The sequence below is a fragment of the Saccopteryx leptura genome, chromosome 6, assembly GCF_036850995.1.
Source record: "Saccopteryx leptura isolate mSacLep1 chromosome 6, mSacLep1_pri_phased_curated, whole genome shotgun sequence".
Taxonomy (NCBI): domain Eukaryota; kingdom Metazoa; phylum Chordata; class Mammalia; order Chiroptera; family Emballonuridae; genus Saccopteryx; species Saccopteryx leptura.
In genome coordinates, this window is record NC_089508.1 from 102,246,015 (window position 1) to 102,270,451 (window position 24,437).

General features: G+C 41.2%; 1 protein-coding gene across 3 annotated transcripts in view; it reads right to left on the reverse strand.

Moving 5' to 3' along the window:
- Positions 1–18,905, reverse strand: part of HEATR5A (HEAT repeat containing 5A) — a 134,556-nt gene extending 115,651 nt beyond the window's left edge. For all 3 annotated transcript variants that reach the window (XM_066344151.1, XM_066344152.1, XM_066344150.1), the window contains exons 1-4: positions 18,347–18,905; positions 5,116–5,315; positions 3,040–3,251; positions 2,088–2,196 (exon numbers count right to left, since the gene is read on the reverse strand). In XM_066344151.1, the coding sequence (XP_066200248.1) occupies positions 2,088–2,196; positions 3,040–3,251; positions 5,116–5,241 (447 nt within the window). In that variant the 5' untranslated portion in view covers positions 5,242–5,315; positions 18,347–18,905. The remainder of the gene's footprint in view (positions 1–2,087; positions 2,197–3,039; positions 3,252–5,115; positions 5,316–18,346) is intronic.
- Between the last annotated feature and the right edge of the window lie 5,532 nt (positions 18,906–24,437).

A 24,437-nucleotide genomic window follows, 5' to 3' on the forward strand; every position in this document is an offset into this window, starting at 1 on the left:
ATTGACGTTTTACTAAATGCTCCAAATGATTTCAATATCCCAGGAAGTTAAGGCCACTGAAGATAAGTAAAATTGGAGAAAAGCAAAAGTCAACATCAAGAATCATTTTCATAGTAATGTTATTAATTTATTTTTGTTCAAAGGACCACAATAGTAATGAATTAGAGGTGAACATAGCAAAATGGGTCCTAATGGGAAACTTCTGAACTTTCTTTTATCTCAATCTCAAAAGCTGTTTATCACTGGAGAGTATGTATGAAAGGTGGGAATTCCTTTTGATATCTCCAAAATGTGCTACCTGATCAACTAAATCATAAAGGTAAAACATGGTGAAGCAGCCTGACCTGTGGTGGCACAGTGAATCAAGCATCGACTTGGAACGCTGAGGTTGCCAGGTCAAAAACCCTGGGCTTGCCTAGTCAAGGCACATATGAGAAGCAACTATTACAAGTTGATGCTTCCTGCTCCTCATCCACCCCCTTCTCTCTCTAAAATTAAAAAATAAAATCTTGGGGGAAAAAAGTGAAGCAATAATATACTTATCAATAACTTAACATTTCTAAGACCTAAAGGGGAATTTTCTGTTAACCACAGGGCCTAAAAACTAAGAGAAAAAAAAGTTTAAAGTGGCCATACCTCAGTAAAAAGAAGTTATTACAGACATCTTTTAAATAAAACTGGGTTTATAGATGTTAACAATCCCTTCTCCTGAATCACTTTCTTCAATCTTTCAGGAAACTACTGCTAAGAAGTGAGTTGCAAAGCAGCTTCTCTCTCCAGTTTTATGTTATGGACTTCCCTTCTCCTTGAAATTCTTAAATCAGCCACTTGAAATTTAACATATTTTACATCTGAGTTTTCAAATATCTTATCTTGGTACATTGAAAAAAAAATGTGTATAACTAGCCAGTGTCTCTCTCTCTCTCTTTTTTTTTTTTTGACAGAGTCAGAGAGGGGGACAGAAAGGGACAGACGAACAAGGGAGAGAGATGAGAAGGATCAATTCTTCATTGCAGCACCTTAGTTGTTCAATGATTGCTTTCTCACATGTGCCTTGATCAGGGGACAGCAGAGCGAGTGGCCCTTTGCTCAAGCCAGCGACCTTGGGTTCACATCTATGATCCCACGTGCTAGCCAGCTACTGGCGCTCAAGCTGGTGAGCCCGTGCTCAAGCAGGATGAGCCTGCGCTCAAGCCAGAGACCTCAGGGTTTTGAACCGGGGTCCTCCACGTCCCAGTCTGACACTCTATCCACTGTACCACCGCCTGGTCTGGCTAGCCAGCATTTTTATAAATTATTTCAAAGCTGTCATCTATACTACTTTTCTAAGTAAGGTAAGAACAGGAACTGAGGTGTTTTTATAGTTAAAGATGCTGAGCTACCTTTGAATATTAAGAATGAGAGATTTAAACATTTTTATATAAAAATATACAAATGCTTTCATTTCAAACTGATTGGTAAAGCTCTAGTTAGCAAGAGATTACAGTATCTTGGAAAGCAAATGAAGAGACGGCTACAAAAACAAAAGATGTTCCACAGTGGTAAATGATGCCAACACATCAATAAGACTAATGCTGAGAGTATAATCCCATGGTAATTAGAAGGCCATCTAGACCCTGGTCATACTTACGCTCTCCACGCTCTTTCCCAACCTGATTATATTCCTTACCCGTTTCTGATGCTAGTCCAATACTAATCCATCTATCAGGTATACAGAAGTTACCAAGTATGTATCTAGGTCCTTGGTGATGAGAACTTGCTCTGGCACTAATAAGTAGTATCAGATGGAAAAGGTGATAGGAACAGAGAAAGCAGAGATGGGTCTAGCAAATATAAACCTTAGGTTTTGCCCATTTGGATTTGCCTGATGACAAGAAATTGTATTATTGCATTATTATTCTAATAAAGCAATATATAAAATACATGTATATCACCTAGCAATACCTCACTCACTTATGGATATATTATATTTCTCCATATACTTATATATGCTTGTCATAAGTAAAGCTTTTTTATCGGCTCAAAAAACTGTAAAAGCCTATAAAATACTACCACTGTATTCTGTGGTTGAACTTGTAGTTACTTACCTCTGCACTCTTCATAGCTTTAAGAATATTCCCCACTGTATCAGTAACGGTGTTACCCAATACTCTGCCCAACTTCTTGTACAAGGAACCCAAACATACCACAGCAGCACTGAAACAACATTTAAATTAGACATTAGTTGTGAATAAAAATTACAGAAAGAAACAACTTAAGAATATGTAATGGTGATTAATTTTACTGTTAAAGGATAACATTTTCAAGAATCTACTCCATTGTTAAATTCTAATGCATGAGTATAAAATAATTACTTTCAATAACAAAAATTTAAAAACACGTATCCTCAGTTAATCTAAATCTCAGCCCAAGAAGATTCTATTCCCTCAAATTTTTTACATATTAGATAATTAAAGATGCTCTTAAAGATAAAAGGAAAACAAGAAACAATGCTTTCAAGTCTGAAGTCTGAACATTTGATCAGAAAATATATTCTGTTATAAGCTAAAATTTAAATCAACAAAAGTTTCTATGAAATTACTATTGTGGAATTATACATGGCAAATCAACTTCCCTATAAGCACAGGTGATAAAATGAACTAAATTCTATTGAGAAAGAAACTAAGCTGTTCTTTTTAAGACCTAAGAAGAGTATTTTTCTATGACATTTACTATTAATTTTCAGTATTAAGAACTAATAAAAAGAACTTCCAAAACATGAAGAATTTAAAATATCTTATTCTTAAACATTCAACTGCTAAAATTTTAGTGAGTTTTTATTTCCAAATCTAGACTACATACATGTCTAAAATATTTTTTAAAAGAATGTTTTCTCAGTCAATAGGAACATGTTAGATTTTTTTAAAGTTAGATTTTAAAATGGTATAACAATTTGTATTTAATTTGAAAATAATTATCAAGTGGTTTGAGTCATTTATAAAAATGATACCATAAGGATACACTATTTAGTTTTATGTGCAGTTTTAATATTAAACTTACAGTTTAGTGGGAAGGTAACTTGGAGAATCATCTTTGCTACGAATAAGATCATTACATTTATCGACTGTCGCATAGACAGAGAATGTGTCTCCAATACTATAAAGAATGCCTAGATTGTTAGCAAGGAGTTTCCGGGTAGGAGGCCCTGGGGAACTGTTCAACAAAGACAGGAGCTGTTCAACAAGAGTCTTCTGTTTCTCTTTTACATCACTCTAGGAAGGAAGGTGACAAAAAAACAATTCAAAGTCAATGTAATTACATGGAATCCCCTAATTCTTCCCCTATGTATTTAAGAACTAACTAAAAGGCTCTAGAAAAGTGTAAAATGTTTCGATTAAAAATTACAAATAAATTGGTGGCACATTCATCACACCACAGGAACAGGTAAACTACTGTTGCCCAGCTGATATCTCCACAAAACAAATTTTGGACCACAACAGATTGGAGTTTCTGTGAACAAAGACAAGGGCTCTATTTCTTCTATATCTTTCTTCTTAACTCTGAAAGGTAGAGTAAATTTGTCTTTTGTTTTTTTACAGAGACGGAGAGAGTCAGAGAGACGGATAGATAGGGACAGACAGACAGGAACGGAGAGATGAGAAGCATCAATCATCAGTTTTTCGTTGCGACACCTTAGCTGTTCATTGATTGCTTTCTCATATGTGCCTCGACCATGGGCCTTCAGCAGACCGAGTAACCCCTTGCTCAAGCCAGTGACCTTGGGTCCAAGCTGGTGAGCTCTGCTCAAACCAGATAAGCCCACGCTCAAGCTGGCTCGAACCTGGTCCTCCGCATCCCAGTCTGAAGCTCTATCCACCGTGCCACCGACTGGTCAGGCTAAATTTGTATTTCAACAAGAGCTATTAAGATATATAACACCCCACATATATCAGCATGACAAGCAGCAATCTACCACCTATTATAGGAGCTGACACTGTAATGGTTGTTTAGTTTAGTGCAATTTTCTTTTTGCAAGCTTATGGATATAAATACCAATTCACCAAGATGTAAACTTCCACAGTGAAATATTTGTTAATTTAGTTTACAGATTTTTCTTTTGTTAAATTCTCCATGAATAGTGAGACAGAGGAAAACGAGAACAGAGACAGAGAGAGGAGAAAGAGAAGAAAAGGGGGAGGAAACAGAGAGGGGGAGGAGAAAGAGAGGACAGAGGAGAAAGAGGGGAGAGGAGAAAGAGAGGGAAGAGAAAGAGAGGGGGAAGAGTAAGAGAAGGGGGAGGAGAAAGAGAAGAGGGAGGAGAAAGAGAAGGGGGAGGAGAAAGAGAAGGGGGAGGAGAAAGAGAAGGGGGAGGAGAAAGAGGAGGGGGAGGAGGAAGAGGAGGGGGAGGAGGAAGAGGAGGGGGAGGAGGAAGAGGAGGGGGAGGAGGAAGAGAGGGGGAAGAAAGGGAGGGGGGAGGAAAAAAGAAGAAAGGGAAGAGGAAGGGAGATAGGGAGCATAGAGGCATCAACTCCTTGTTTCAGTTAATTGTACCACTGACTGTTTCTCCTGTGTCCCCTGACTGGGGGTTGGGCTGGCACCCCCAAAATCAAGCCCTACCCAGGGCTCAAGCAAGCAACCCTGGCACTCCACTGTGGCCAAGGATATGCAGAAGAATTTAGAAGTACCACCTCACATGGCTCAGTAAATTAATAGGTCAATCAAATATGCAAAATATTAACAACTGCTGAATGCAGATGAAGGGTATGAGTGATTATTAGTTGGGTTTTTTTTGTACCCATTTCATAAGCTTTTGAAAGGGAGTATGTTTACTCAAAGATTCTCCCATTAAAGAGTTCACAGCTTTTTTAAAAGCGAAACTCTCATGACATTATTTAGTATTATACTGCAGGGCTTCATGCATATGGAGGTACATAAGGTGCAGAAAAAGTGAAAATAAAACTTAATACAACATAGTTTAAAATGTAATATTTAACTATATAATCTTAATAAGGTCTAGTATTTGAAAACTAATTTAGGTTATTCTGGACAGAACTAGAAAAACAAATCAAGGGAACTAAACAGTATCAGGCACTTAAGGAAAACCAAACAAAAACCAGTTTTTGCAATTTTACCTACCCTGCTGGTTGCTAGCAAGAGTTTCTCCAAATATCTCAACCAATCAAAAATAAACTCTGCCTTCTGAACTTCACCTAGTTGATTGTATGCTTCTTCATTCAGCAGTAAGCTATGAGCTAATTCCATTCCTTGCAGAAAATTCTCCTAACTGGTCACAATTGTTCCCTTTAAATGTCAGCCAATAAACCTAAGAAAACAATCTGTAATAGAGGAAAATAACATTTTAAAACAAGAGTGAAAAGGAGGGCAATCGTAATACTGGAAATCTTCCACAGAAGAACACAAAGTGTAATTAAATGGAGAGGCATCTTTTATAACAGCTTTAGGGTGAAACTGGGAATATCCCAATACTAAACTCTTGTTTACAATGGCACACAATATCCATCCTTCCATTCTCCTTATTTAGAGAGCAGACAGGCAAAATAAGAGGAGCATTACTGACACTCATGCAAAAACTTGCTAAACAGAGACACATTCCATTAAAATTCTGAAAATTTTGAGGTTAGACTATTCAAGTGTTAGATTTTCGGTTTTCACTGTGATATAAAAATAGGTCATGGGTGCACATTAACAAATGACTAAATATCTAGACCTCCCACTTAGATTCTACATTAAAACTTGACATCTCCTTGGAGCTTTGCCAAGATACATATTCGATCATTTACTTGGAGATCCAAATCAGGAACAGAAAGTATTTTCCCATTAGTATCTGTACCCCCAGCTTAGTAAAGACACTGGTTGTAGCTGGAGGCTAGCAGTTTTAGGAAGAAGTCCCATCTTAACCAGTATAGTGTTCTTAGCGCTGTGAGCCTTGTTGTGAAAGTAAACTCCTGTTTTAGAAGGCACTTGTATGGATGTTGTCCAAAAATTGCAGCAATAAAGATCATATCTGCTCTGTCCCAGATCCAATGTAGACTTCACTTCGTTGTAGCAAATAATCAACAAAAGACAGAGGAAGTTTTGTTTTGCTTTTAAATTCATGAGTATCTCCTGAACATATATGCTCTAGTGCCTTTCCAGAACACAGATAAGATAATAACGCGCACGTGCACACACACACACAGTTTCATACGAAATTATAAGATGAACAGTGTAGTTATGGAATTTTTTATTTTTAGACTGTGCATGCTCAAGTTTGTATTGGTAAAGCAGAATGATGTCTGCAACTCTTCCCTCTCATTTTTCTTTGCAAGAGAGAGAGTAAGAGAGAGAGAGAGAGAGAGAGAGAGAGAGAGGAAGGGAGAGGGAGAGAGAGGCAGAGAGACAGGAAGGGAGTGAGATGAGATGCATGAACTTGTAGTTGTGGCACTTGAGTTGTTCACTGTTTCTCATACATGAGCGGGCGGGAGGGGTGCTTCAGCAGCACCAGTGACCCCTTGTGCAAGCCAGCACCCTTGGGCTTCAACCAGCAACCACTGGGCTCAGGCAAGCAACCCTTGGGATCTCGTAGATCAGGGGTCCCCAAACTTTTTACACAGGGGGCCAGTTCACTGTCTCTCAGACTGTTGGAGGGCTGGACTATAAAAAAAAACTATGAACAAATCCCTATGCACCTGGCCGGTTGGCTCAGCAGTAGAGCGTCGGCCTGGCGTGCGGGGGACCCGGGTTCGATTCCCGGCCAGGGCACATAGGAGAAGCGCCCATTTGCTTCTAGAAGCGCCCATTTGCTTCTCCACCCCCACCCCCTCCTTCCTCTCTGTCTCTCTCTTCCCCTCCCGCAGCCAAGGCTCCATTGGAGCAAAGATGGCCCGGGCGCTGGGGATGGTTCCTTGGCCTCTGCCCCAGGCGCTAGAGTGGCTCTGGTCGCCTAGCAGAGCGACGCCCCGGAGGGGCAGAGCATCGCCCCTGGTGGGTGTGCCGGGGGGATCCCGGTTGGTCGGGCACATGCGGGAGTCTGTCTGACTGTCTCTCCCCGTTTCCAGCTTCAGAAATTTAAAAAAAAAAAAAAAGAAAAAAAGAAAAAAAGAAAAAAAAAATCCCTATGCACACTGCACATACCTTATTTTAAAGTAAAAAAACAAAACGGGAGAAATACAATATTTAAAATAAAGAACAAGTAAATTTAAATCAACAAACTGACCAGTATTTCAATGGGAACTACAATATGTTCCTTTCACTGACCACCAATGAAAGAGGTGCCCCTTCTGGAAGTGCGGCAGGGGCCGGATAAATGTCCTCAGGGGGCCGCATGTGGCCCGCGGGGCCGTAGTTTGGGGATCCCTGTCGTAAATGATCCCATGTACAAGCCAGTGACCCTGCACTCAAGCCAGCAACCTCGGAGTTTCGAACCTGAGACCTCAACGTCCCAGGTCAATGTTCTACCCACTGAGTGACCACCAATCAGGCAATCAAATGGTTAAGTAAATCAATTAATGAGCTAGAAAATTTGGCAAAGTGTTAACAGCTGAATGTAGGTAATAGGTATATGAGTTATTTTACTATTCTTTAATTTTTCTGTATTTTTTAAAAGATCGTAAGTTGAAAAAATTATTGAAGAAATAAAAAAACACAAGCTGGCTTTTAAAAACAAATTAGTGTTACATTTAGGAGTAACAGATATCAAGAACACTAAACAACACAGAAGGCACCATATACTAAAAGAGGAGTACTCTTATTCAAGTATCAAAATGAAGTTTGACACATTATAAACAAAATTACAAGATAAATAGTAGAAACAGGTCATTGGAACTGCACAGAAATACGGATAGAATGCTACAAATAATTAAACTTAACATTTAAAATATATAGTTCACATACCCCTAAACAAATATCATTTTAAAAAAGATTTTTGTTTACTGATTTTAGAGAAAGAAAGGCATGGGGCAGAGGAGTGGGAAGTGTCAACTCATAGTGGTTTCTCATATGTGCCTTGACCAGGCAAGCCCAGGGTTTGGAAATGGTGACCTCAGTGTTCCAGGTGGCCACTCTATCCACTACGCCACCACAGGTCAAGCCAAGTCTCAATCTTTTATAGAGAAGCCAGAAAGTAAAGATGTTATTAGAAAATCAGATGGGAGACACAGAGAAAGCATCCCACCTGCCCTCCCTTCCATTTTTTTCTCTCTCAGATAGTTTACTATTGAATAGTATAAAATTACATAGAATATCAGGTCATCATAATTATTAAATAACTGAAAAGAGCCTCTTTTAAAGACAGTACCCACAAACTGGTACCCCATTAGCCAAATCTGACCTGCAATGTTATTAGGGAAAAAAATTAGTTACCAACATTATAACGTAAGATTTTACATAAAGCCTGACCAGGCGGTGGTGCAGTGGATAGAACGTTGACCTGGGACACTGAGGAGTCAGGTCTGAAACCCTGAGGCTGCCGGATTGAGCATGGAATCAAAGACATGACCCCATGGTCATTAGCTTGGGCCCAACGGTCACTGGCTTGAAACCCAAGGTTGCTAGCTTGAGCAAGGGGTCACTGGCTCGGCTATAACCCCCACCCCCCAATCAAGGCACATACGAGAAGCACTCATTGAATAACTAAAGTACTGCAACTACAAGCTGATGCTTCTCATCTCTCTCCCTTCCTGTCTGTTTCTATCTGCTGAGCTAAAAAACAACAACAAAAAAAGATTTTACATAAACATCTGGGTCCATGTCCCCAAACACCAACAAATGGCTGAATATAAGAGGAGTAGGGACTCCTCACAGGCCACACTGGCCATTTGGCCTGCCTTGCTCATTTACATTATTTGTCTCATCTTCTATGAGTATTTAAGTTTTGAATCCTGCTCTTTATCTTACTTGCATCCTCTGGGACGGGCCAATAGTTTAGATTCTGACCATGATGCTACTCTTGAGGCCAAAAGACGGCATTTACCCATCTACCAACTGTCTCCTAAAGCCGGTGTGCTGCTTTAGCCATCAGTATCGTCCCTGCTCAATCAGTCCAGCCTGCCTGGCCAATACCACGGCCTGGCATGGACAGTTCTCAAAAAAAAAAAAAGTACATATTAGGTTATTTTCAGAAATGTCAATTTTAAAGAATAAGAACAATATGAACAATGGTGTTAACAAAACCACTTTACCAGGCAACATGAACTTTAACTTCTTGTTTAGAAAAACCCTCCTTTCCTTTGACGGACCAAAACATACACAATTAAGGATACAGGCAATAAATGCTAGAGAAATAACTTCTGGAAAGATCCCTATATATTGTAGAAAGTGAAAAGCAATTTTGCACTCAATATCTATTGCTCTGTGAGGGAAAAAAATAACCTCAGTATCAGAGAGAAAACTTCTTGTAACCACCAGGCAAGTCAAAATTCTATCTTAAGAATCAAATTACCCTTTTTGAGGTCATTAGGACTGCTGAAGAGACATTTTTTTCCTTAGGTAGCAGCAATATTGTGGTGTAAAATGATCTATCAAGAAGCAAAACAGCTAACACAATGCAATAATAAATAATTCAGTAAAAAACTTGAGACCATAAGCAGGGCAGAAAGTTATCTCCAATGCCCTCCATACAGTCTTCATATAAATTACTCCTAAAAGAAGTGGACAATTCACATTGGTAATCCCATATAGATACCTCGAAATGTACTTAAGATCTCCACACATGCTCTGTTAATAAGATAAGCAAATGCATTTTGCAAATAACAGATATTCCTGCTCTTATCTGAAGTTTCACTTTAGGAAGATGACTAAAATGCAGTCTGTCTACTATACATTTTAATATAACCACAACATAGAGAATGCTATTTTTCTAATTTTTTACTTATTTTCCATTTTTATGTTTCTGTTGAGATTACAAAGTGGGTAGAAAGTGAAAAGATTAAGCAAAAAAATTAAATACATATAACACACAGACAACAGTGTTGACAGCCAGAGGTAAGATGTGTGTGTGGGGGTGCAATATGGGCTAAGGGGGGAAATGGGGATGAAAAGAGACTCTGCTTGGGGCATGAATTTGTACTTGGGGCAGTGTGCAGATGATATTTTATTAAGCTGTGCACTGGAACCTGTACCCCAATAAATTTTAAAGAGTAAACATATACAGCTAGTACTCGACTTACGACCACGATCGGTTCCGACAGACCAGTTGAACACGATTTGGTCCTAAGTTGAGTAGGCTATATGTACAGTACTGTGAAATGATGTTATAAAAACCTTCAAGTCATATTTTATCATAATTTTCTTTCATTATTGTTATATATCATAATTTTCTTTGTTCATTTTATGCCATTTGTATCATCTCTACACCATTTTGTTTCTTATTTTTACATTCGTCAGGTTTAAGTAAAACACTGCATTACCAGTACCACTGGTTTAATATTTGCAAAGACAATTTCCTCTTGGTAGACATCTTGGGAGGGGTTTGATGAAAAATATCCAAGACACAAAACACAAATTGCTGTACCGAGTCTGGGATAACAGTTGAAATGGTGCATGCGGAGATGGTAGTGCTGCCGGAAGCTGGTCCGCATGTCCTACGCCCAGCTGGGCAACGCTTGCGCTGCCAGACGCAGAGCAGTCGTGACTAGCTATTGTGGTCGTAAAGTCGAATGGTCATAAGTTGCATAGGTTGTAAGTCGATCAATATTTGTACAGCAATATTTTGCAAAGTAGTTGTGCCACTTGAAAAAAAGATTTCATAAAACAGCTCTTCCCACTGTAATGCCAGCCTTTATTTTTGACAGAAGCTAATATTTATTGACTACTTACTAGGCACTATACTAAGTGCTTTACATTTTCTTGAATATGAAAAACTGTCCATGGAAAAACATTTTTCTTAAACTTATTTTTTATTGAATTAATTGGGAGTGACAATGGCTAACAAAATTATACAGGTTTCAGGTGCACAATTCTTCAACACACCATCTGTACACTGTATTGTATGTTCACCACCCCAAGTTAAGTCTCCATCCATTACTATTTATCCTCCCTACATGCTCCTCCATCTCCCTCCATCCCTCTCCTGTTAGCCTCTATTTTATTTAAGATGAGGAAACTGAGGTACCGAAAAGCTAAGATGATGCCAGTCCTGACACAAAGTGTTACCTGGATTTTCTCTACCTAGGGTTTATAGATCTGTTTTAGTAGAGATGGGAACAGAATAAAATTAGTGTGTGTGGGGGGGGTCTTCCTAATCGTTTTGGTCCTTTTAGTTTCTTAAAATGATTTATTATTTCATTTTGAGAAGGGAAAAGAGGAAAATCACAAATAATCAAAGAGAACATCAAATACAAAATAAGACAATTTTGTGAGATTGGTTTGTTAGTTTTTTCTTTACAGAGTGCATAAAAAGACCCATTTACAAAATGAACAAGCCACCAGGCCATAAATGGAACTCATTTAGGCATATATCAAGTGCCTAAGGTTCTGAAATATGTCTCATACTTAAATTTCTTTGGCTTTCACTTCTCTAAAAGATAACACAACAACTTCAACTCAGCCTCTAGTCTTTAGTTTCTTGTTTTGTTCAAAAAGCATAAAATAATCCAAAAACAACAACAAAAAAAAACAAAAAACATCTCCTGAGTCTCTAAAACTTCAAGAAGCATGTAAATCTTAAAATCCAAACCTTTCAAAAACAGCAACAAAAAAAACTAGAATTAGCTTAATCTAGAAAAAAGCCGGATCATTTTATCCTGACCTAAGATTGTCTTTGACCTGTGACAAACTTTGCAAAATTACAGGTTACAAAATAGGAACCCACAAGTTACACAGAACATCATGCTTAAGATGTTGCCAAGGAGGGCTGTCTTCATAGAAAGAAAACGAGTCTTTTCGTTACCGTACTTTAAATATCCCTAGGCAGAGTCCGAAAGTTGGCTTGCTGACATACATAACCACTGTATTTCAATGATTTTAGGGTAAATGGATATTGAAGCAAATAATTTATAATTTTATAGTTCTTTTTTTTTTTTTGGTTTTTTTTTTTGTGTGTATTTTTCTGAAGCTGGAAACGGGGAGAGACAGTCAGACAGACACCCGCATGCGCCCCCCCCCCACGCCCACCAGGGGCGATGCTCTGCCCACCAGGGGGCAATGCTCTGCCCCTCCAGGGCGTGTTGCTCTGCCCGCGACCAGAGCCACTCTAGCGCCTGGGGCAGAGGCCAAGGAGCCATCCCCAGCGCCAGCGCCCGGGCCATCTTTGCTCCAATGGAGCCTTGGCTGCGGGAGGGGAAGAGAGAGACAGAGAGGAAGGAGGGGGGGGGGGTGGAGAAGCAAATGGACGCTTCTCCTGTATGCCCTGGCCGGGAATCGAACCTGGGTCCCCCACACGCCAGGCCGACGCTCTACCGCTGAGCCAACCGGCCAGGGCCATAATTTTATAGTTCTTTAATACAGTTTTACCTTGATAATATTTTATTTTTTTGGATTTTATTGATTTTACAGAGAGAAGGGGGCAGGAGTACAAGAAGTAGTTGCTTCACTCTAGCTGTTAATTGGTTGCTTGTCCTGTGTGCCTTGACCAGGCAAGCCCAGTGTGTCAAATCAACAACCTCAGCATTCCAGGTCAACGCGCTATCCACTGTGCTACCACAGGTCAGACTAGATTCCTGACTTTTGAATTCACAATACCATTTGCTAGCATCATATTGGTAACTTCACAAATGGGGAGGACACATGCACATACAGCCTGCTGTAGCTCACAGCTATGCCTTTCACCCAAATCACAAAATGACAGTGGTAGCTATTATTCACTGAGCCAGGAACTTCTTTAAGTGTTTAACTTATATCATCTCTACCACAAGGAAGAAAGCAAGGCAGATATTACTGTTCCCTACCTGATGGATAATGGAACTATTAAGATGCCATAAGTAACATGAAAATAAGCCCAGGTTTCTTAGCAACAAAGCTCATTCTCTTAATTCTAAAAAGCCTTTTTATGGAGGGGGAGAACAGTGTTTTTGACATTAAGATGTAAGGGACACTTCAATTAAAAAAAATAAAAGACATATAAGGGAACAAAATGTGTGTAACAAACTGGTCATGGGACGAAGGATGGAGCATTACCTTACATGTGAGGGCTTTTTCCATACCTCAATCCTCCTAAATCTTTCAGTAAATCACAAAATTGGCTTCATCTCCTAACTTCTCCAAGGATAAGTTTAAGGTTCAAACAATTAAAAAGGGAGTGTTGGAAAAATAGCAAAGGGAACAACACAGATGAGGTTGGTAAACTGTTAAGATTAAAGGAAGCTAAGCATTTAAGTAGACCTATAACAATATAGACCAGTGCTTCTCAACTCTGCTTTTAAAAAATACCAAAGTCAAACCTAAACCAAATGAATCAAAATTTCTGGAAGGTGGGGTTGTAATAAATAAATCTTTTCATTTAATCCTCACCCTACCACTAAAAAACACCTATAGCACTACCTATAGCACCTAACTATACCAATTTTGAATACAAATTTCCATAAAAACAACTTAATCCATGCTTCTTAAATCATATACAAACCTCTAACTTGCAACATGACCCAGACATATCACTAATACCTTATTTTAATATATAATAAAAATACAGTGTCTCAAGATTCCAAGAATATTTCCTACAAATGTTGTAGGAATGGGAAGAATGATACTTCTCACCATTACATAATACATGCCAGCCAGACTGGCAGAAACAGCTCCTAGAACTGACGGGTAGCACATCGCAGAGGACAGAGAAATTAGGATGGCATAGGAAAGAGTTAGGAATTACATGGAAATTTATAAATTAGGGTAAGAAAGGTCCAGAAGTGAGGAATGCAATTTACTCTGCTCTCCTCTTTTGTCTTCTCAAACTACTTGCAGATCACTGTTAGGGATGAGAGGAATGGCAAAAAACTGGACTCAGTAAAGAAGATTGCCAGTAGGCCCCCAATTAAGTCTAACTAATTATGGCAATTTCCTTTCAGATTACAAAAAAGAAAACTCTTGAAGGGTAAAAGCAAGTGCTGGGTGGGCTGGAGGACTGAACAATAAGAACCAATTCTAGTAAGACAGGGATAGAAAAAGGGGCTAACTTTTTTTGATGATTTATTTATTAGAACCTTTTAATTCACTACCTCACTTATTCCTCATAACACTGAAATTTTGGATATTATTATTTTACAGTTGATGATGAGTGAGAAACGTATCCTTTGTCAAGATGCTATTTAAGTGGAAATAAGAAGATAACTACATCTGTCTAGTTCCAATGTCCATGTTCCTTCAGCTACTTCATAACACCTCTTCATATAGTCTCTAATTCCTGATATTACTGAGTTATTGCCATTCCTGAAGCAGCTGATCCTTCTAACTTGGTTGTTTATCACTTCACTCTCCTAACTTCTCACACTTTGACGCTTTCCATTCAAGTATGAGGTCTTCCAGAGACATCAAATTCCAAAGGGCCCTTTCCAACTAGACAGCAAATCAGTAAGTACTAACAGTGTTTGTTTAGTCTTTGGCTACTCTTGACAATTTTTACCACTCTCCATTCCATAAACCAACTTTTCCATTTCCCCCGGGAAAGAGGATTTCATTCTGGATGTTTAGGAATTCCAGAAGGCAAATTTTAAGATAAGAGAAATTTTACTCTTCTATTTCCCACTTCATTCATCTGGAAGTCACCATCTCAGCAATCTCACTACTTGGTATACTTGAGGGGTTTTCTTGGCAGACACTGTTTCTCACTCCATCGGCTGCCCAGCTAGGCTCTTAACTTTACAAATGTAGTTTCCTGGAACAACTCTATTATTACTCTGCCTTTTGGCTAGCACCATCATGGCCCACCCAAGTAATACAGTGAACATTCCACCTATTACCTCTAACCCCCAAGTGGGTCTGGGCAGCATGCCATACTCGAAAACCCACCAATATTTCTGCCACAAAACATAAACATATTCATACAAGGTGGGACTAAAAATGACTATCAGTAGCTTCGTATCATTTCAGGTTGTATTTTGCTGTCAAATGAGTTAAGAAAAAAAGCTTTTCAGCCTGACTAGGTGGTGGTGCAGTGGACAGAGTGTCAATCTGGAATGCTGAGGACTCAGGGTTGAAATCCTGAGGTTAATGGTTGAGTGCGGGCTCACAGGGTTTGAGCGCAGGGTCACTGGCTTGAGTGTGGGATCATAGAAATGACCCCATGCTCAATGGCTTGTGCCCAAAGGTCACTGGCTTGGCTAGAGCCCCCCCCCCCCCCCGCCCCATTCAAAGCACATATGAGCAGCAATCCATGAACAACTGAAGTGCCGCAACTATGAGATGATATTTCTCATCTCTCTCCCTTCCTGTCTCTTTGCCTATCTCTTTCGGAGCCCTTTGAACTCTGAAATTAAAATTAAAGGATTTTTACCCATAGATGTATGTTTTTTTGTTTTGTTTTTCATACTTCCTCCCCCCAAAATAAAATAAAAAATTTCTTTTGGTGTTGCAATGAATAATTCAATTTTCTGATAATTTTACTTATATAATTTATTGAACAAATGAGGTATTATTTTGCACATATACAAAAAACATGCCTATTTCAACATATAGAAACCTACAAGGGCAACAGAAGAGGATATACACAGATGCTGTTGCCTAACTGTTGTACATTGGTAACTAGACAATAGAGAAGCATTAAGTGCAATTAAGTTACTAAAAAAGTACACATAAAACATTTTATTTAGTGAAACTAGAGCCCCATCATTTTAAGATTAGAAATAGTATTGCTCAACAGATCAAATGCTATACAAACGTTTACCTGAAATCTATGTATTCTTACTGATCGTCAGTCCCCCGGTTAATTTTCTAAATTAAAAAATAGTACATGCTGAGCTTTAAATATTTAGACTTATAACTTCCTACAGGTTTTCCCTCTTTCCTGTCACATAACTAGCTCCAATTTCTTTTTTTTTTTTTTTGTATTTTTCTGAAGCTGGAAACGGGGAGAGACAGACAGACTCCCGCATGCGCCCGACCAGGATCCACCCGGCACGCCCACCAGGGGGCGATGCTCTGCCCCTCCAGGGCGTCGCTCTGCCTCGACCAGAGCCACTCTAGCGCCTGGGGCAGAGGCCAAGGAGCCATCCCCAGCGCCCGGGCCATCTTTGCTCCAATGGAGCCTCGGCTGCGGGAGGAGAAGAGAGAGACAGAGAGGAAGGAGGGGGGTGGGGGTGGAGAAGCAAATGAGTGCTTCTCCTATGTGCCCTGGCCGGGAATTGAACCCGGGTCCCCCACACGCCAGGCCGACGCTCTACCGCTGAGCCAACCAGCCAGGGCCAGTAAAACTTTCCTTACAAAAACTGGCAGCAGGCTGGATTTGACCCATCAGCTGTCAACTGCTGACCCTTCCTCTAATCCAGGGGTCCCCAAACTACGGCCTGGCCCTCGGGCCACATGCGGCCCCCTGAGGCCATTTATCCCGCCCCCACACTTCTGGAAGGGGCACCTGTTTCATTGGTGGTAGTGAGAGGAGCATAGTTCCCATTGAAATACTGGTCAGTTTGTTGATTTAAATTTACTTGTTCTTTATTTTAAATATTGTATTTGTTCCCGTTTCATTTTTTTACTTAAAAATAAGATATGTGCAGTGTGCATAGGGATTTGTTCATAGTTTTTTTTAATACTCTGGCCCTCCAACGGTCTGAGGGACAGAGAACTGGCCCCCTATGTAAAAAGTTTGGGGACCCCTGGTCTAATCCAAAGAATTTAACACTAGAACTAGACAAAGGATTAAATTAAATGATATAAACAAATCTTTACTAATCTTAGGTCTCAGTTAATTTAGTTGTTAAATAAAATTTAATAATAGTTTCTGCAGTCTCCTTAAAATGCAGAAGTGCTTTTTACGTAGGACTATGGTCCTATTCAAGGACTGTTTCAACCCCTCAACTGTACAATGAATAATTAATGAAACATATAAGACTTAATAAAGCTTCTTAAATAAAATACATTCATCATTAGACTAGTTAACCAGAATTTAGAATAAAAGAAATTAGAATATGAAGGGGCCCAAACAAATCCAGAATTTAATCATTTATTTTGTTACTAAGACAATTAAGAATGACTCATAAAGGTTATAAACTCCCACAATCCCTGCTTTCAAATAAAGCTGGATGGAAGGAAGGTACACCGCTTAAAAACAAAAGTACTTAAATTTTTTTCGTTAAGGAATGTATTTGTGCAATTAAACAAAAACTCAAGGTACTTTGGATTATGCATTTTCTGTCACCTGAAGTCAGAGAATAAAATAAAGAGAAAGAAAGAGAAACCGACCTAAGTTCCAAATAGCAGCAGAGAAGCTTAAACTAAAATTCAGGTCTCCTGTCAGGTCAGGAGACTTTTCGTGTACTGTAGCTATCTACACAAAGTAACTGCTTTCCGAGACTTGATCCAACCTTTCCAACTGTTGCCGTTCTGTTATAAACCCTGCCTGCTTAGCCATTTTACGAAAGGAAAAAAAATCGATAGTATTAAAATGTAAAACAAATCTCGGCTTCGACGCATATCTAATCTCTCAATGTTTGGAAAACCAAACTAATTAGTTTTCTCCCCATCCATCTGATGCCTATGTAAACACCTTTCTGCTACTGAACTGCACTTGGAGTGCACTTCTCCTCTGAATATTTCTTCTAGGCTGGAAGTTCCTTAAGGGACATATAAAAGACGCTGAATATTTAAATAAATCAATGCACATAAAACAAAGTATAATTATGACTTTTAATGAAAGAATTCAAATCATTTGACAACTATTATCTGACTCGACAATTCCGAAAATCTTAACTTGCTAGAGATACACATTACTGTAATTAAAGCACTTTATAAAAGTTCCTAAAGACTTTATAATCACTTGAAATGACACTGTGCTGGCTGAGAGTAGGATAAGAAATGTTTCCTCAAACTAAGCAAATGCTACCCCCGCAATACTTCCCTTGTGAAAGCCACTGGAGATGGTCCTCCACGCAGAGGACCACAGCCACTCTCTCCACCCTCTCCGCCGCGCGGGCGGTGCCCGGGCGGGTCCGGGGAGCGGCGCGCCGGCGGGGCGCGCTCCGACCTTCCGACCTTCCCGCCGCCGGCTCCCGCCCGTGGGCAGAGTGCACGCCTACCTGTTGTGCTTCGGAGAAACCAGACTCTCCGGAGCCCGGAGGGAGAACGGACCGTACTGGCCATTCGCCCATCCCCGTGCCCTGTCCAGCTCTTCCTCCGAGGGCTCCGACCTCTTAGGCCAAGCCACCAGTTCCCGCACCGAGGTCCCGGCTACCTCAACCGCTTCGCTGCAGCGGCCGCCCCGCGTCCCCCAAGCCGCTCGACTCACGGTGCAGGCGGGGAGCGTAGTCCCTCGCAGCCGGCAGGCAGCCTGGACACCGCCCCCGCACGCCCGGAGCCGCCTCCACTCCGGGATCCCCAACTGCTCGCTCTCGGGGCTCCCCCACGGCTCAGCATCCGTCCCAGTGTCGCGACGACACCGGCTCCTCAGCGTAGAGCTGCAAGCGGCTGTGAGAGGGAGTCAGCGGAACCGGAGCGGCGCGCGGGGCGGAGCCGGAAAGCTCAGAAGCCCCGGAGCGGCGGGCGGCTGCGGTTGGGAGCACGCCCAGCGCCGGGCCGCCATCCGAGGCCCGGCCAGCCGGCCGCCGAGCCATCGAGCGCCCACTCTGGCAGGCGTGACTGCTTCACCGTCGAGAGAGCGATGGGGTGACTGTGGCCAAAGACGTGACCCAGCTTGGGGCTTTTCAGCCGGCGGGATTGGCACTACTATTTCTGTGTTTCTATCACCAGCCAGAATCCTTGGAGGGCGGCAATAGGGCATCTGAAGGCTACGACTGGAGCCTGGAGACAGGCAAGGAGTGCTGTGGGTGTTGTTGACAAAGAGATAAACTGAGGCAAGTTTTAAAAAAAAGTTTATTTGTGAATGGTAGAAGAATTGCAATCTGGGACAAGTAAACTGTAGCAAGCTACAGGCAGGCATGTCCGTTAAGGCTGCTGGGGTAGGTTGTTTATGGGCAGAAAATGTAAGGAGAGGAGAGTTCAGTTAGTCAGTTAAAATAAAAAACCACACGGAAGATAGCCTTGAAAATTTCTGAGCAGACAAAACCAGCCCAGTCACACAAATAAAGGTCAGTTCAGCCTAATTTGAAAGACCAAGCCGACCTGGTCATCTCCTGTTCATGCCCCGCAAAACGTAGCAAGGGTGATATGAGCAGAAGCGGATTTAACAACGGGCGCGGGCCCTGGGCTCTGACTTCTGAGGGGCCCGAAAACCCCCAACTTTACATTTTTTTCTAATGAAAGGGGTCCAATATTTTCTTCTGCACCCAGGGCCTCAACCAACCTTAATCCACCTCTGGATATGAGACAACTTCTTAGCCAAAAAAAGCCCAGTTGTCAGTAAATAAGGCATTTAAGGAAAATCAGTCTCTTAGTCCACAAAGTGTGTCTTCCTGAGAGCACATGCCTGAGATTCTTCATTTTAAATCCTCCAGTTCTATTTCAGACCTAAATTCTTTGGCAGTGCAGATGGTGGAATGATAGCTGTGGGGATGATTCTAGAGTGCCTTTGTAGGCCTGCCTCCTTCTACAGCTTGAGACTGGGGCCTGAGGTAAAGCAACTTGCTCAGGATCACACAGCGTCAACGGTGGAATTGGGACAGACAGCTTCTCCGCTCCAAGTCAAGTGAATTTTTCCAGAATACTAAGGGTTTTGAATGTAATTTAAAATTTTTTATTTTGAAACAATTTCAAGCTTACAAAAATCTTGCAAGTATACTACAAAGAGCATTTCCTACCCACACCCCCCCCACACCGAACTTTTTGGGATTTAATTTGCTGACATGTTCTCACATTGTCTCTATATACTTTAGTGTGTGTGTCCTACTACACAATCACACTATAACTAGTAAAATCAAAATATTTACGTATACATTTTGCCAATTGTTTGGATAATGTTCTTTAAGGTAAAAGGATTCAGTCCAGCCCTGGCCGGTTGGCTCAGTGGTAGAGCATCGGCCTGGCGTGCAGGAGTCCTGGGTTCGATTCCCAGCCAGGGCACACAGAATAAGCGCCCATCTGCTTCTCCACCCCTCCCCCTCTCCTTCCTCTCTGTCTCTCTCTTCCCCTCCCGCAGCCAAGGCTCCATTGGAGCAAAGTTGGCCCCGGCGCTGAGGATGGCTCCATGGCCTCTGCCTCAGGCACTAGAATGACTCTGGTTGCAACAGAGCAACGGCTCAGATGGGCGGAGCATTGCCCCCTGGTGGGCATGCCGGGTGGATCCCAGTGGGGCGCATGCGGGAGTCTGTCTGACTGCCTCCCCGTTTCCAACTTCAGAAAAATACAAAAAAAAAAAAGAATTCAGTCCAGAATCAAATAATACAAAAAATTGTACCATATTTCCCCATGTATAAGACGTTCCCATGTATAAGACGCACCTTAATGTTGGGACCTGAAATTTGGAAAAAGAAATGTATTACATAAGTTATTGAACTCAAGGTTGTTGTTTTTTTGGTTTTTTTTTTTATACAGAGACAGAGAGAGTCAGAGAGAGGGACAGATAGGGACAGACAGGAATGGAGAGAGATGAGAAGCATCAATTAGTTTTTTGTTGCAACACCTTAGTTGTTCATTGATTGCTTTCTCATATGTGCCTTGACCGTGGGGCTACAGCAGACCGAGTAACTCCTTGCTCGAGCCAGAGACCTTGGGTCCAAGCTGGTGAGCTTTTGTTCAAACCAGATGAGCCAGCGATCAAGCTGGTGACCTCGGGGTCTCGAACCTGGGTCCTCTGTGTCCCAGTAGAGCCCAAGCTCTACATTGATCAGGCACCCCTGATTTGACTTCCCTGTGCAGTGGGATACTCCTGCTTATCAGCAGGGCTGGCAGCCTCTTTGAGACTACTCTTGAGGCGGCTATGAGGATGCTACTGTTAAATGCTACTGGAGGAAAGACACAACCAACACACAAATTAGTTGCAATAATCACACAGGCAATATTACTCACAAATCCTTTTGGCGTGCCTGGGTACAGCTTAAGGGGGCCCTGTTGGCATGCTCCTCTTGGCTGTCTTTGGTCAGAGCTCAGAGCGGTGTGGAGATAGTCCACATCAACATTGGAGTCTGGGCGACTACTACAGCACGGGGGCCCCTCAGCTTTAGTACCCTTTCTGGCCAACACCTTCTAACAGGTGTCAATCTAGAGCAGGGGTCTCAAACTTGCGGTTCGCGGGCCGCATGCGGCCCGCCGAACAATTTTGTGCGGCCCGCAGACTAATCCACGAAGTTCAAAATATTTTGGATAAAATTAAGTAAGCCTAGGGGCCTACTTGTATTTTTCATTTCTCTAGCATCCTAGCTAGATATTAGCTTAGTTAACAGCAGTTGTGATGCGAACTACAGTTTCTGGTCGTTTTGTGACACTGAGTAAACTGCATGTACGATTGTGCTTGTTGTACTGATTTTCTTTTGTTTTCAACTGCAGTGAGAAAAGTGTTGCGTAACAGTTGCCTTTTGTAGACCTAGTGCAGCCCGCCCAACGGCTGTGATCTTGCTCTGCGGCCCACATGCTGAGTTGAGTTTGAGACCCCTGATCTAGAGGATTATCACCTCAAACCACCTTTTTGGGAGTTCCTCACAGGGAATCCCCTTTACGTCAGTCAACTGATATGTTTACATTCAACCACTTTTTTAAATGTTATTTTCATTAATTTACAAATTTCATTAATGTAAATAACACCAAGCCACTTCTTATCTATGTATAACTTCACACACATACTAACTGGGCTCTGCTTGAAAGTTAGAATCTGTTTATCACATTACAGAGTTATGGCACCAAGCCACTATATTAATTCCTATCCAAATGGCATAACTTTATTTAATTTTAATAATTATTTTTAATATCCTTTTAATTACTTTTATATATATTCCATATTTTTATATTTCTATATATTTAATTACTATAACCTTATATTATTACAACACTCCGCATCCCAGTCCGACGCTCTATCCACTGCACCACCGCCTGGTCAGGCAAACTCAAGTTTTATTCATCATAAAATTCATACAACTCCTTATCACTGTCAAAACTCCCATCCATTAGCTTGTCCCATCTGTGTCTGATGACGAATCACTGTTTTCAACAATGAGCGCAAAAACATGTCTCAATTCCTCTATTAATTATAATCAATCTGTTGATTCTATGTATATATTGTACTTAAAGCTAGAACAGGAGTCTGGATCCCTGTTCAGATGCACAGATAATGGCAAAACTCACCTGAAATGTATTTAATAGATGAGGCTCTAAAAAAATATTATGCAAAGAAAAATGTTTTATAGGTATGTTAATTGCTGCTACTATTGGAATTACAGCTATCATAGCCACTGCGACAGCAGCAGGAGTTGCTCTGCATCAATCTATACAAAACACAGAGTTTGTGCAAAACTGGCATGAACACTCTGAAAAATTATGGAATATCCAAAGATTGATTGATAGTTGTATTGAGAATCAAATAGCAGATTTACAACAGGCAGTAGTACTATTGGGAGATCAATCGGTAAGCTTACAACATCAAATAAAACTTAAATGTGATTGGAACATTACTACCTTTTGTGTAACCCCACATCCATATAATGAGACTAATTTTCCTTGGGGTAAAGTTAGTAGACATTTGCTTAATCAAGGTGATATATCTATGGAAATACAACAATTGCAACAAGATATGATATATATGACACTTTCAGAGAAAAACTGAAATATACTTTCTAGTGTACCTTTATTTTTTATTTTTTTCCTAGTGTGCTTTTATTAAGTAATATTGCTGATGGATTAACATTTACAGTTATTAGGAGCTTCTACAATAAGCACATTAATTGTCATTGCTGTTTTATGTTTTTGTATTTGCTTAGTCTGGAGAAAGAGCAGAAGCGACTTGCGTTATCTGAAGGACGAGCCTCCTTGTACACCATAATGTTGCAGAATGAGATAAACAAAAAAGGGGGAAATATTGGAGGAAAGCCAGAGCACCCAGTGACTTTCTGTTCCTATCCTGAGGAAGTGAAGGTCAAGGCTAAGCACTTGTGATGGAAAGCAGTCATGTCCAGGGAAGACCCAAGGACGTGGGTGTTTATCCCAACTGCAGCTTTCTGCAGGTCAGGAATCAGACAGCAGATGGTGTTATGTCTCAGAAAGGGCAAGAGAGATCTAATCAGTTTGCAAAATTAAGCAATAAAATTGTACAATGTATTCTGCTTGTTAGTTTCTTATGCAAGATGACATATTTCTGCTTAATAAATTGGATAACTGATCTCTCCAAGGCACCTCAATCCTGGAGAGATTGGGGTCTTCCACTTGCAGTATTGTTGTTGCCGCCTCATTCCTTTGTGGCTCCTCTTCATGAAACTCTGAACATTAACAACGCAACTTACACCAAAATTCAGGTTATGTCACTGTTGTGGGAACGGAACTGTGTTGTAACCTGAGGACCCCCTTATTTAATTGTAAAACATTTTTAAAATATAGAAAATTTGAAAGTTACATATACCATATACCCACCATCACTAATCTACATTAACAGTTGACTATGCTATGCCCTTTTTTTTGTTTGGTTTTTTTTGTTTGTTTGTTTGTTTGTTTTTTCTGAAGCTGGAAACGGGGAGAGACAGTCAGACAGACTCCCGCATGCGCCCGACCGGGATCCACCCGGCACGCCCACCAGGGGCGACGCTCTGCCCACCAGGGGGCGATGCTCTGCCCCTCCGGGGCGTCGCTCTGCCGCGACCAAAGCCACTCTAGCGCCCGGGGCAGAGGCCAAGGAGCCATCCCCAGCGCCCGGGCCATCTTTGCTCCAATGGAGCCTTGGCTGCGGGAGGGGAAGAGAGAGACAGAGAGGAAGGAGGGGGGGAGATGGAGAAGCAAATGGGCGCTTCTCCTTTGTGCCCTGGCCGGGAATCGAACCCGGGTCCCCCGCACGCCAGGCCGACGCTCTACCACTGAGCCAACCGGCCAGGGCCTGCTATGCCCTTTTGACATAGCTTCCATCATTCTTTGAGCACTCTCTTACTTTCTGACCCAGTAAGATGTTCCAGGCTCATCTTGCCCCAGCCCTGGATGCAGCCATGTATCCAGGAGCCCTGGTTCCTTTCAGTGGAGAATGGTATTTAGAAGTATAAGGCATGCTCACTGCTATTAGGGTATCACTGCTCAAGCTGTGTTAGTGTATCCATCTAGGGAATATTACACATTCATACACATATACAGTGCATCTATCTGTATATACTCACACACACATTTATGGCTATATATCTGTATGTAACAATATATATTGAAAAACCATATGTTCGCAATACTTCCAATCCAGCATCATAGTTTATTCTAGTTTCCTCCCTCCCATATTTATAAATCCTTTCTCCTACAGAGGGAAA